Raw genomic sequence first — 11367 nt, 5'->3', positions numbered from 1 at the left:
TATTACTTGATACGGGGTGCCGATCTCTCTGGCTCTTCAACGCTGCAACTCGCTTGGCTCATCTTCTCTCCGTGTTCATTTCTCCCCCCAACATCACCACCACCAACCTTGCTGAATCGCTCCTCTGCCACGATCACACATCACTCCCTCTCTTTTATCGTCTTATCCGTGTCTATACCCGCGCCCCTCAATTTGTAATTCCCCTCTCCTACGAACTTATCGCGACAACTCCCTCGACCGGCGCCACGCGCCCCCCGCTTTGCCAACATGCCAGGAATCCTTCCGATGAAAGTGATCAAGGTTGGCAACAGCCCACAGAGCCGTATCGCCCAAGCCTGTGACCGATGTCGAAGCAAAAAGATCCGTTGTGATGGTGTTCGCCCGTGTTGTACTCAATGCGCCAACGTCGGCTTCGAGTGCAAGACTAGCGATAAACTCAGTCGACGAGCCTTCCCTCGCGGATATACAGAATCATTAGAAGAACGAGTTCGGAGTCTGGAAGCGGAAGTCCGGGACCTTAAGAATCTGTTGGACGAAAAGGACGAGAAAATCGACGTTCTCTCTCGGATACACTCTTTCACGTCGCCGTCGCAGCAGAGGACTGCTTCGTCCGTTCGCTCGCCGTCCCAACCCTCTAAGTCAAGTGTTTCCGCATCTAATGAGGGCGTCATTCATGTCCCACAATTAGTGACATCAAGCGATACGAATAAGGTCGATGGGTCTGGAGTTTCGAGCACTAAGTGTTTCGCTGGTATGGTAACCTTCGGCTTCTCCGTCCGGCACTCGATATTGATCGCTGATGCACACACCTGGATGGTTTAGTACTGACAATTTTCCCAGATGTTTTCACAGCCAAGCTCGCGAATCAAGGTCGGTTGTCACCCGAAACATCAACCAAGGCTTTGACTGCTTCTCCAACGCCTATCTCAAACTCTCACCTGGACCAAGCTCCTCTGAAAACAGCACCTCGACTTGTGTCTGACCAGCTTATCAATATCTTCTTCCAAGAGTGGGCGCCGCTTTACCCCGTCGTCCACCGACCGACCATTCTCAAAGCATACGAGCAATACCTGTCCAATTCGGAATCTTTCCAAGGAAATAAGCATGATGTTGCCCGTTTGAATTTGATATTTGCAGTTGCTGCCCTTTCCGCTACTGTAAGACCACGACGAGATATAATTCTCCCTAAACTTCGATGCTGACCTCGTCAACAGTCCAGAACCAATCAGGACCCCTCTTTATTCGAGGAGAACTGGTCACCCATCCTAGACTCACTGTCTGGTGATATTTCTATACAGACACTCCAGTGCTACGTGCTTGCTCAAATGTACTGTATGGCCAAGGGTGATTACACGAGTGTTTTGCGGTATCGAAGTCTCGCTACTGGAATCTGCCACCAGTTGCGACTTCACCGGAGTCAAAAGTTCTTCTCTTCGAATTCTCTCTTGGCCGAAACTAGGAAAAAGGTGTTTTGGTGCCAATACGTCCTGGATCGGTACGGGCCCGCAACCCCGAGTCCTTCCAAGGCCACCCTGCTAATGTATCTCAGATTCTGCGCCACTCTTACCGGCTTACCTGTTCTCCTTCGCGAAGAAGACATCCATACTGAATACCCTGAAGACATAGATGATGAGAATGTCACAGAAACCGGATTTCTTCCCACTCTACCAGGCGAATCAACCCGCGTGTCTAGTGCGCTTGCCCTGTTCGCTGCTACCAGGATTCTCAACACCATGTTAGAAGATATCTATCCATTAGACGGCGGATACGAAATCCCACTGTCGAAGATGCGTTCCGTTGCAGAAAAGCTAGATGGATGGGCCAAGAATTTACCCGCCCACCTCCGTTTAGAGTTTTCTCAAGATAAGCCTAGCACCAGTGTTACTAGCAGCCGATCACCACTGTTGGTAAGTGAAGAGTCCGATCTTTTGGCCTTGTGAGTCAATACTAATGCGCTCTACAAAGTCGTTGGTGTACTATTTTATTCGCTCTCTCATCCACCGCCCTGCCCTCTGCTTCGGCGATGAACACATCCGCTCCTCATCTGCGCTTGCCACAGCAGATTCTAGCAAACGCATTGTTCAAATTCTCGAATTACTCGATGAGAGACGCCTTTCACTCTCCGTTGCGGTCAACCGAAAAGAGATCGTCTTCTCTACAGGACTTGGACTTCTCTGGCAAAGCATTGACTTCAAGCGTGACAGCAGGCTTGTCAAAGAAAGCCAGAAAGTTCTTATCACTGTTATTGAGCAGCTAAAGGTGGAATCTTCGGCTGTTGCCGCTGAATTCTACACTCTGGCGAGCGCCTTGGTTCCTCTTGATAGCAACCGCACACCAATCTCGAAACCTCAGGCGATGAGCCCACCCCTGCAGAAGCCGGTCAGGTCTCCAAAAAAGCAGCTTGAAGCCTGGAAAGCACGCCTGATAGGAAGCGTAACTCCCAACAAACCGCGCAAAGAGGAGTCTCTTTCGCGAAGAAACACGATCTCCGGCTCGAGCCCTAGTTCGATCGAGCGTCAGATGCGATCCCCTAGCTGGGCCAGCCTTCCCCCTGATAATTTCCAGCAACAGCTGCCGGTGGGTAAGAACCTCTATCACCCTGCTATGGGATACGACAACAACCAGTCCATCTCTTGCTCCGTTGGTGCGGATCCGGCCTCAGGAAGCATGTCACTCGCGGATTGGGAGTTCGTAGTAAGCGACATGGACCAGGGTTTCTCGAATATCTTCACAGGTATCTACGGCGGCAAGGAGTGCGGCGAAGACCCCGGGCCCTTCGCATCATTGACAACAGAATATATGCAAAAGCACGGCCCAGCAGTGGCGCCTTTACCCACGTCACACAACGAATTGCAAGGCCTGTCGCCGGAAGCATGGTCTGCTACAAGCAGTAGCGATGCACCGCTTAATCAAGAATTGGCCCCAAGGAGCGTCTATTCAGACGAGAGCTTGGGTAACCGGGATGACTCCCTGTCACTGCCGCACATACCGTTCCCGCTTGACGAGCGAGCAAGCAGCCTCGTGGACCCGTTGCAAGGCGTCATGATCCCTGCGGGAGATGATGAGACTGACGAATTTGGGTTGGCCAACGGTTGGGACCGACGGCTTGCCGTCTGAGCCCCTCTTCGGTCAACCCGTACGATTTCTGGTGTATTGGAGTTCTTTTCCTCTTCCGTTTTCGCGTTCTCTTCAGCAAAGGCTTTGGCCAAAGTCGTTCGTTTATTTCATGATACCTAGGTGGAATGGAGTCTTATTTCCTGGTGGAGATACGTGGATCAGGAATGTTCACACGCTAGTTGAGTTACTGTATTTACGAATGTACAGGATATATATGAGCCGAGCATATAACGCATGGTACTTTAACCCTTCCATAATCTCCCATCATGCCGTTCCATGCCATGCCATGCCGTAGCACCTCCCGCCATGTACCACCACCGTTGTATAAACCGGGTACATCCGGGATCCAAGCAGAACGCATGGCTGCACAATGTCGTCATCCGCCGAGGAAGCGCCACAACTAGAAACCAAGCCGAAGCAACATCAACCATATCTGAATGACTCCGATTCCCGTCACGGGTCCCTCAGGCCGAGACGATCTTCATCGTCGTTGAATGAAGTACGGGGAAGAATTGTGGGACTACGGGGGTAAGCGTACCGGATTGGCCCGAGATCTCGGGTGTTTTTGCGATTGCGACTGACGTTGATGGAGTCTGACAACCGGGGCGGGCATTTGAGGGCAGTGGGCACTGTGGCTCTGTGTTCTTTGATCGTCAGGAGAGGGATGTTGACCTCAGGTGTGCTGTGCTGTTGTCCTGGGGTCGGAATTGGGCAGCCCATATTGAAGGATGCCGAATAGTTTGAAGTTGCATTGCGGGGATCCTTGAGAACATTGCACATGTATTGACGGAGGAAAATCGGGAGAGACGAAATGAAGAATAGTTCTGTGGTGCTTCGTAGAGCGGTCGAGAAAGAGTCGATGGTGAACCTTGAACCTGAATAAGGAATTAAGTAATTCCGATTAAGCCTGAATCGGACGTTCTGGATGGCTTCCAAGGTTCCAGGCACCGGCAAATGGTAATGGCCATTATTATGAGAATGGTTTGAATTTATCCGGCTCTGGATTTCTTGGGCGACTCGGGGGACACCCGGAACGGCGCGGACGATAGTGCTCCGCCGACCTGAAGAACGAGTTTCTCGACTGGGTCTTTGAAGATTGCGGTCCCTCGTGACGGTGAAGAGATTTGGCGCATGGGTGAATTTCCCAAAGGAATCCAAGTGGAGGGAAAAAGGAAAAATGCGGTGCATGGTTCATGATTTGGCAGGGCATTGGGCAGACCACTGGGAAGTGCTTGAGGTGTGGATGATCATTTTCCGCGGGAGGGTGGCAGGGAGTCAGGGACTCCGAGATTGATGACAGTGGTTTTTGTTCTGTGTTTTTCCAGGGAAATGACTGCTCTCAATATTTTTTTGTAATTGATGTTATTCTCTTTCTTCTTGAAGGCCGTAAGAGGCACCGATAGTAGATCGCTCTTCCGGCGGGGTAAATTGTGCCTCAGGCAACAGGAGGGGTCGAGAGCTTCTGAGCTTCAGCGGCTTCGCATTCTGAGGAAATAATGGAGTTTCTTCTTGAGGATCCAATGGGTAAATGAACTCGACGAACCGAGGATCTGAGCCATTCCACCTTTGAGAAACACCGCAAGCTCACTTGAGATGCTGAATGTTTGCTTCTCAGAGAGCAGCTTATCCCACCTTGACTCAGTGATGACCAACCAGGCCACGAATGCGGACAATTATTATCTGAATTTTGCGGACCCAAAGGCCCTCGGAATCCCCAGGCCAGGAACTTCTCCAGCCCGCTTCCTCGTAGTATAAAAAGGCGTTTCAGCGACCGGTGAATGCTCAAATACAGACCCACCAAAAACACATAATTCTGGGATTCCGTCCCCACCTGCCCATTCTATCCATCTCAACCCCTCCATCCAAAGCACCTTTTTCTGTATCGACTTTTCCCCAGTTCCTCCTCTCTCTCTTTTCACCCCATCGTCTCTCCTCTCCAGTAACTCCTCTCTCCTCAACTCCCTGCGCTTGGCTCCTTGACCCATACATCTCAGAATCCGAACAAGGCAGGTTTGATTGATACTTGAAGAGTATTACCTCTCCTCTCCCAACCCTCAACAAGGCTCGCGCTAACTCCATCGCCTCTCAACAGACACCGCCATCATGGGTTACTCTGAAATCGATCAATTGGCCATCAACACCATCCGTCTTCTTGCGGTATGCATCTCCATGTCTCATGCCCTCTTTAAACACTCTCCTTCGCCCTGATCTGTGCGCCTCGACGGTGATTTTGGTCATTTCAGAGCTCGTGGTTTCGGATATGTACCACAGAAAAACTCAATTCGCATGCATCTGCACGTGGCTTCGAGCGGAAGCTCAGAACTGCGGCCTCGATTCCATGGCTCGATTTTCTTCGCCAAGCCACCCATTACTTCAGTTTATATCGGATGTTCAGAATCAAAATCCCTACTAATCACCTTCTAGGTTGATGCCACGGCCAAGGCTAACTCCGGTCACCCCGGTGCTCCTATGGGCATGGCCCCCGTGTCCCACGTTCTCTTCAACAAGTTTATGAAGTTTAACCCCAAGAACCCCGACTGGGCCAATCGTGATCGCTTTGTTCTCTCGTAAGCAGCCTGCTTCTTGTGTTTGCAAAGTTCTACACCTAACTTGAATCGCTGCAGCAACGGCCACGGCTGCATGCTCCAATATGCCCTCCTGCACCTTTTCGGATACGCCGTGTCCCTGGACGACCTGAAGAACTTCCGCGTAAGTTGTGGCATCTATAGACGGATTTTCCGAGGCAATCCTTGACCGGCCTTTAGCAACTCGACAGCATCACCCCTGGCCATCCCGAAGCCCACGACACGCCCGGTGTTGAGGTGACCACCGGCCCCCTCGGCCAAGGTTTCGCCAACGCTGTTGGTCTGGCTATTGCCCAGGCTCACAGCGGCGGAGTCTTCAACAAACCCGGATACACTCTTTTCGACAATTACACATACGTATTCTTCGGCGATGGTTGTGCTATGGAAGGTATTGCTAGTGAGGCGGCATCCACTGCTGGACACTTGAAGCTCGGAAACCTGATCGCCATCTACGATGACAACCACATTTCTATCGGTGAGTCTGGTATTGCCACGATTTGGACACCAGCGCTAATATAGTGGGCTTTGCTAGATGGCGACACTAAGTGCGCTTTCACCGAGGACGTTACCAAGCGTTTTGAAGCCTACGGCTGGCACACCGTTTGGGTCAAGGACGGTGACAACGACCTCGAGGGTATCGAAGCTGCCATCAAGGAGGCCCAGTCCGTCAAGGACAAGCCCACTATGATCCGCCTTACTACCACCATTGGTTTCGGTTCCAAACTCCAGGGCACTGGCGGCGTTCACGGAAACCCCCTGAAGGCCGACGACATCCAGGGCGTTAAACAGCGCTTCGGTTTCGATCCAGCCCAGTCCTTCGTCGTGCCCCAACAGGTCTATGATCTTTACGGCAAGCACGCTGCTGAGGGTGCTGCTCAAGAGCAGGAATGGAACCAACTCCTTCAGAAGTACGGCACCGAACACCCCAACGAGCACGCTGACCTCACTCGTCGCCTCTCCGGCAAGCTGCCCGAAGGTTGGGAGAAGTCTCTGCCCGTCTACAAGCCCACCGATGCTGCTGTCGCTTCACGTAAGCTCTCCGAGGCCGTCCTCGAGAAGATCCACTCCGTCATTCCCGAACTTCTCTCTGGCTCCGCCGATCTCACTGGCTCTAACAACACCCGCTGGAAGAATGCCGTTGACTTCCAGCCTCCCGAGTACGGCATTGGCGAATGGTCCGGCCGCTACCTCCGGTACGGTGTCCGTGAGCACGCAATGGCTGCCATCATGAACGGTCTTGCTGCCTATGGTACTGTCATTCCCGCCGCGGGTACTTTCCTGAACTTCGTCTCCTATGCCGCTGGTGCCGTTCGTCTTTCTGCCCTCTCCCGCGTCCGTGTCATCCACATTGCTACCCACGACTCCATCGGTCTGGGTGAGGACGGTCCCACCCACCAGCCTATCGAGACCCTCGCCCACTTCCGTGCTCTCCCCAACTGCATGGTTTGGCGTCCTGCAGACGGTAACGAGACCAGCGCTGCATACTACTCCGCTCTGACCGCGAAGCACACCCCCTCCATCCTTGCTCTTACTCGCCAGAACTTGCCTCAGCTCGAGAACTCCAGCATTGAAGCTGCTCTCAAGGGAGCCTATCCCGTCCTTGAGGTTCCGAATGCTAACATTACCCTCATCTCCACTGGTTCGGAAGTCAGCATCGCCATCGAGGCCGCCGCTTTTCTGCAGAAAAACCACGGCGTGGTCGCCCGTGTTGTCTCAATCCCTTGCTTCGAGGTCTTCGACGCTCAGGACAAGGAGTACAAGCTCAAAGTTATCCCCGACGGTATTCCCGTCTTGTCAATCGAAGTTTGCTCCACCATGGGTTGGGAGCGCTACTCGCACGAGCAGTTCGGCTTGAACCGCTTTGGCGCCTCCGGACCTTACAAGCAGGTTTACGCTGTAAGTACCACCTAACGAAAAAGGGTTTTCAATCAAGGTATTATAAACTAATTGGCTTGTGTTTTCTAGAAATTCGAGTTTACTCCCGAAGGTATCAGCAAGCGTGCTCTTGCCACCATTGACTTCTACAAGGGCGTCCCTGTGCGCTCGCCCATCAACCGTGCCTTCCAGCAGATCCTCTAGGCGTCTCGTTACAAGCGCCATGATTACCGTATTTCTTTTGTTGATGTGTTTATCCTTTACGAGTTCTTACAAGGGTTATGGTGTAAGGAAGCGACCAAACGGAGAGAAACTCCAATGGATGGCATACTTGATTTAATGTCCTACGAATTTCCTTTTGAGAGAAGAGCAAAACACTGCCATCTATTTTGAACAACAGTCCTTTTCTGGTAGATTTAGAGAGATCCGCATAAAATGAATACCACTTTCTATCTGTTTGTAGAAGGTCCCTGCAAATGAAGGGCCCATTGCAAGATCACGGTCCAGAGTAAAACGCCGCTACTCCTGGACAGATAAGTATAGAGTGCGTCAGATATCAATGACAATGTGTAAATGTTGAAGAATTATCTGTAGATTTATCATCATCATCATTATCAACCCACATACCACGGGTGTCCTAAATCTTGAAAATCAAAAGAACGACACTCAAATTATTGAACAGCCCTCAGATATTTACGCTTCCAAGGTCTTGCGAGCAAAGTTAGGCAGTACAAAACTGGAGCGGTGGATATCCTGGTTGTAGTAGCGGCAAAGACGCTCCTCCTCCTCTCGGGACCAGGTGCGGACGGGATCCTTGACGTTTCGGGTTGCGTCCTTTGAGCAAACCATGAAGCCGATCTGGCCGGACGGGTAGGTGGGGATTGTGGTATAGGCGTATTCGGCGACGGGGAAGACCTCCTTGCAGGCCTTCTTGAGGTTGGCAATCAGGGGAAGATGGAGCCATTGGTTTTCGGCTATGATATTGGAAGAACGAGCCCAAACCGATCCCGTTTGTCGGGTGGTTTTGGGGCGTAAAGAGATTAGCTTATGGTTCCCATATTACAAGAGACAGACGAATAAAAAAGAGGAGGCAGGGTGAGTTGAGTAAGATGGGAAGGGGAACAGAAGAAAAGTGAGACATAGATATGATAGGGTGAAAAGAGGCAGAGGAAAAAGGAAAGGCGACGAACAACCTTGGGTGGTGATGACACCTCCATCACGCAGAGCGTCCCTTAGGAGCTCGAAGTAGGGCTTCTGGAAGAGGCTCTCGGCAGGGCCCTCGGGGTCAGAGCTGTCAGTGATAATGACATCGAACTCATTCTGGCGCTGTTTCAGGAACTCGAAGCCGTCGCCGATGTGGACCTTAACGTTGGGGTGCTGGAAGCCGATGCTCATGCCCGGAAGGTATTTCTTGGAGACCCTGATGACGGCCTAATCAGAAAGCCGTGAGCCCGGAGCCAATTGCGTATGTGTGAATGTAGCGCAAATGGGTTGTTGTTACCTCATCAATGTCGCACAGGATAGCTTCCTCGACCGTCTCGTGCTTAACAACCTCGCGGAGGACACCGCCGTCTCCACCACCGATCACAAGAACTTTCTTGGGGTTAGGGTGGGAGTTCATGGCGAGGTGGGTAATCATCTCCTGGTAGCTGAGCAAAGAAAAAATTCATTAGTCTTCAAATCAAAATATTGTTCGTATAACAAAGTAGGGTGGAGAGGGGTGTGTACGAGAATTCATCACGCTCGGTGCATTGAATAACGTTATCGAGGACGAGGACGGTGCCATAGTCGCTACTTTCGAAGACGAGAACGTCCTGGTACTTGGACTTCTCGTGGTGGAGGATCTGGTTGACCCTCAGGTTCATGGCCTGGCCCGGCCACATGTCGGACTGCTCAGAGAACCAGCCATCTGAAGTAATATTTGAGTATTAGTTCATAAATGCAAGTCGAGGTAAGTGGAGGCGGGGATTTAACTAGAAAATAAAAAACAATATCCAGCTCAATTGATGGTAGCCATCGATTCTCAGCAATCGAGGGCGGGGTAGAATTGGGCGACTGGAAAATATACCTACCCTTGATCGTGGGGTGCGTGATCTCGCTCATGGTGACCAAGTGATGGAGTCGGGGAGGAGGATCCAAATGAGTGACGGGACGAAATAAAGTGATGGGACGAAGAGACAGAAAAGCCGATGGAGGAGTGGAGGGAGAAAAGCGAGAGAAGAAAACTGGAAGAGATGAGCGCATGCGGAGTGGGGGGAAAATTATGACCTGGGAGGGAAAAAAAGGCAGTCTTGGAGGCGTATTTTATCGATCGTCACGATTGGGTATTTGGGTTACAGAATTCTCCCCCGTCCCAGGGCTGGGCTGTTTCCTGCCCCTGTGCAAATCGGACACTCTGAGATTCCTGTTCTCGGACGACTCCTACGCCCTTCTCAGTAGAGTTAAACATCTCAGCTGCCCAATGCTCCGAGTATGTTCTCTGTTCGTACACTTCAGAGGGATCACCGCATATCAAGCGGCTTCAAAACGACTGCCTCAAAGTGGAAGGACTTCCGCCGTGCCTGTGCGCGATTTCTTCCCTGTGAACCAGCAATCACTTCGTGGGGGTTATACAGGGTTAGTCCCCAGACGAAGATGCTGATGTAGGGAATTGAGTAATTAGGAGGGTGGTTGGCGGGGAGCTCCGATCTGACGTTTCTGCGCGATGAGCAGTAAAGTTTGAACAAATGAAAGTGCAATTCGCTCGATTGCTTCTAGTTACTGTACAGTGCAATCACAAACCCCAGCTGTTTGCTCTGTATATCTTCCACAGACACATCATATCCCACTGGTCATTCATTTCTTTCGATGGGAGAAATCGCTTATTCCTCACCACCCTCCGCCAGACGGCCGGGTTTGGAGTTCAAGTACTCGTTCCTAGCCACAGAACAACAAGTCAGCCAATCGCTCCCTAGGCTATATTATCTTGAGGCTGGACGACATTCGAAAAATGTAAAGAGCTGGGGATACGCATACCGCTCAATAGCCCAGTTCATGGTGGCATAGGCGGCGACGAAGGGGGGAACGACATAGAGGACCTGGTGCCTAAACCGCCGGAAGGTGTTGAAGATTGCAGCGTGGGCAGCGCCGGCAAGGGGACGTTGACGGTTAGGAGAGACGGAGTAGCTCGTTACACGCTGGGGAGTTGGGCAACCTATATAGAATCCGTATTAGTACCACTCCCCACAACAATCGACGTATTCGCAAATCAATATGGATGTAATCTGGCTGACAGCGACGCTGCAGCAAGTATTGTATGCGCCAATTGACCTCCTTGTCGGATTTTCGGTGGTCGCATTTGTTCTCTGGGGTTGACATTCGAGAGACCTACCCAGATCACCCCAGTTGCCCAAGAAGCTATATCACATCTTAGTTAGTGTCTTTTCAAATAAATTCTTGCATAACGCGAGCAGTAGAACAGTACAGTATCAAGGTATGAGAAGTGAGTTGGTGGGACAATATTATGAACCAACCACCCTGAACAGTCCCAACTTCCATACAACAGACACAGTTCCCGAGGGAAAAACTCACATGCCATTCTTTGGATCCAAGTGGCCACCCATTGCGAATATGTGAGCCGAAACGAATGAGTTCTAGAGATGCGACGCGCAAGGATAGACGGAGTGAATGACAAGTGAGAAGAATCGAGGTCGTTTCGGGCCAAAACGGCGGAAGTTGGAAGTGAAAGGACGCTAGCCCGTTTTGGAAAAGGCTCGAAAAGACCGCCCGCGACATCATCCAGAAAGCTCCA

General features: G+C 51.3%; 5 protein-coding genes across 5 annotated transcripts; 2 read left to right on the top strand and 3 right to left on the bottom strand.

Annotated features, from left to right (window-relative positions):
- On the top strand, nt 1-3255 carry facB (C6 transcription factor FacB/Cat8). The gene is made up of 5 exons (XM_071026309.1): nt 1-751; nt 841-1157; nt 1215-1495; nt 1550-1907; nt 1966-3255. The coding sequence occupies exons 1-5, from the start codon at nt 268-270 to the stop codon at nt 3115-3117; spliced, it is 2592 nt and encodes an 863-aa protein (XP_070888299.1). The 5' UTR covers nt 1-267; the 3' UTR covers nt 3118-3255.
- Nucleotides 3256-3491: 236 nt separating this feature from the next.
- Nucleotides 3492-4902, bottom strand: BJX67DRAFT_25706 (uncharacterized protein). The gene has a single exon (XM_071026302.1). The coding sequence runs from the start codon at nt 4303-4305 to the stop codon at nt 3571-3573; it is 735 nt and encodes a 244-aa protein (XP_070888298.1). The 5' UTR covers nt 4306-4902; the 3' UTR covers nt 3492-3570.
- Nucleotide 4903: 1 nt separating this feature from the next.
- Nucleotides 4904-8131, top strand: tktA (transketolase tktA). Its single transcript, XM_071026310.1, has 7 exons — nt 4904-5147; nt 5210-5274; nt 5542-5684; nt 5742-5826; nt 5883-6177; nt 6235-7598; nt 7668-8131. Exons 2-7 carry the CDS (start codon nt 5221-5223, stop codon nt 7779-7781), a joined length of 2055 nt encoding a protein of 684 aa, XP_070888297.1. The 5' UTR covers nt 4904-5147; nt 5210-5220; the 3' UTR covers nt 7782-8131.
- On the bottom strand, nt 8025-10373 carry BJX67DRAFT_348095 (spermidine synthase). The gene is made up of 5 exons (XM_071028621.1): nt 9650-10373; nt 9306-9486; nt 9079-9226; nt 8771-9008; nt 8025-8551 (listed from the first exon to the last, which is right to left on the bottom strand). Exons 1-5 carry the CDS (start codon nt 9819-9821, stop codon nt 8271-8273), a joined length of 1020 nt encoding a protein of 339 aa, XP_070888296.1. The 5' UTR covers nt 9822-10373; the 3' UTR covers nt 8025-8270.
- On the bottom strand, nt 10295-11241 carry BJX67DRAFT_348091 (ubiquinol--cytochrome-c reductase subunit 8). The gene is made up of 4 exons (XM_071028620.1): nt 11148-11241; nt 10948-10973; nt 10593-10770; nt 10295-10493 (listed from the first exon to the last, which is right to left on the bottom strand). Exons 1-4 carry the CDS (start codon nt 11177-11179, stop codon nt 10439-10441), a joined length of 291 nt encoding a protein of 96 aa, XP_070888295.1. The 5' UTR covers nt 11180-11241; the 3' UTR covers nt 10295-10438.
- Between the last annotated feature and the right edge of the window lie 126 nt (nt 11242-11367).

Source organism: Aspergillus lucknowensis (assembly GCF_044049455.1).
Source record: "Aspergillus lucknowensis strain CBS 449.75 chromosome Unknown BJX67scaffold_10, whole genome shotgun sequence".
In the NCBI taxonomy this organism is placed as follows: domain Eukaryota; kingdom Fungi; phylum Ascomycota; class Eurotiomycetes; order Eurotiales; family Aspergillaceae; genus Aspergillus; species Aspergillus lucknowensis.
Note: the sequence above shows the minus strand (reverse complement) of the source record. Positions and strands in the feature narration are given on the sequence as shown.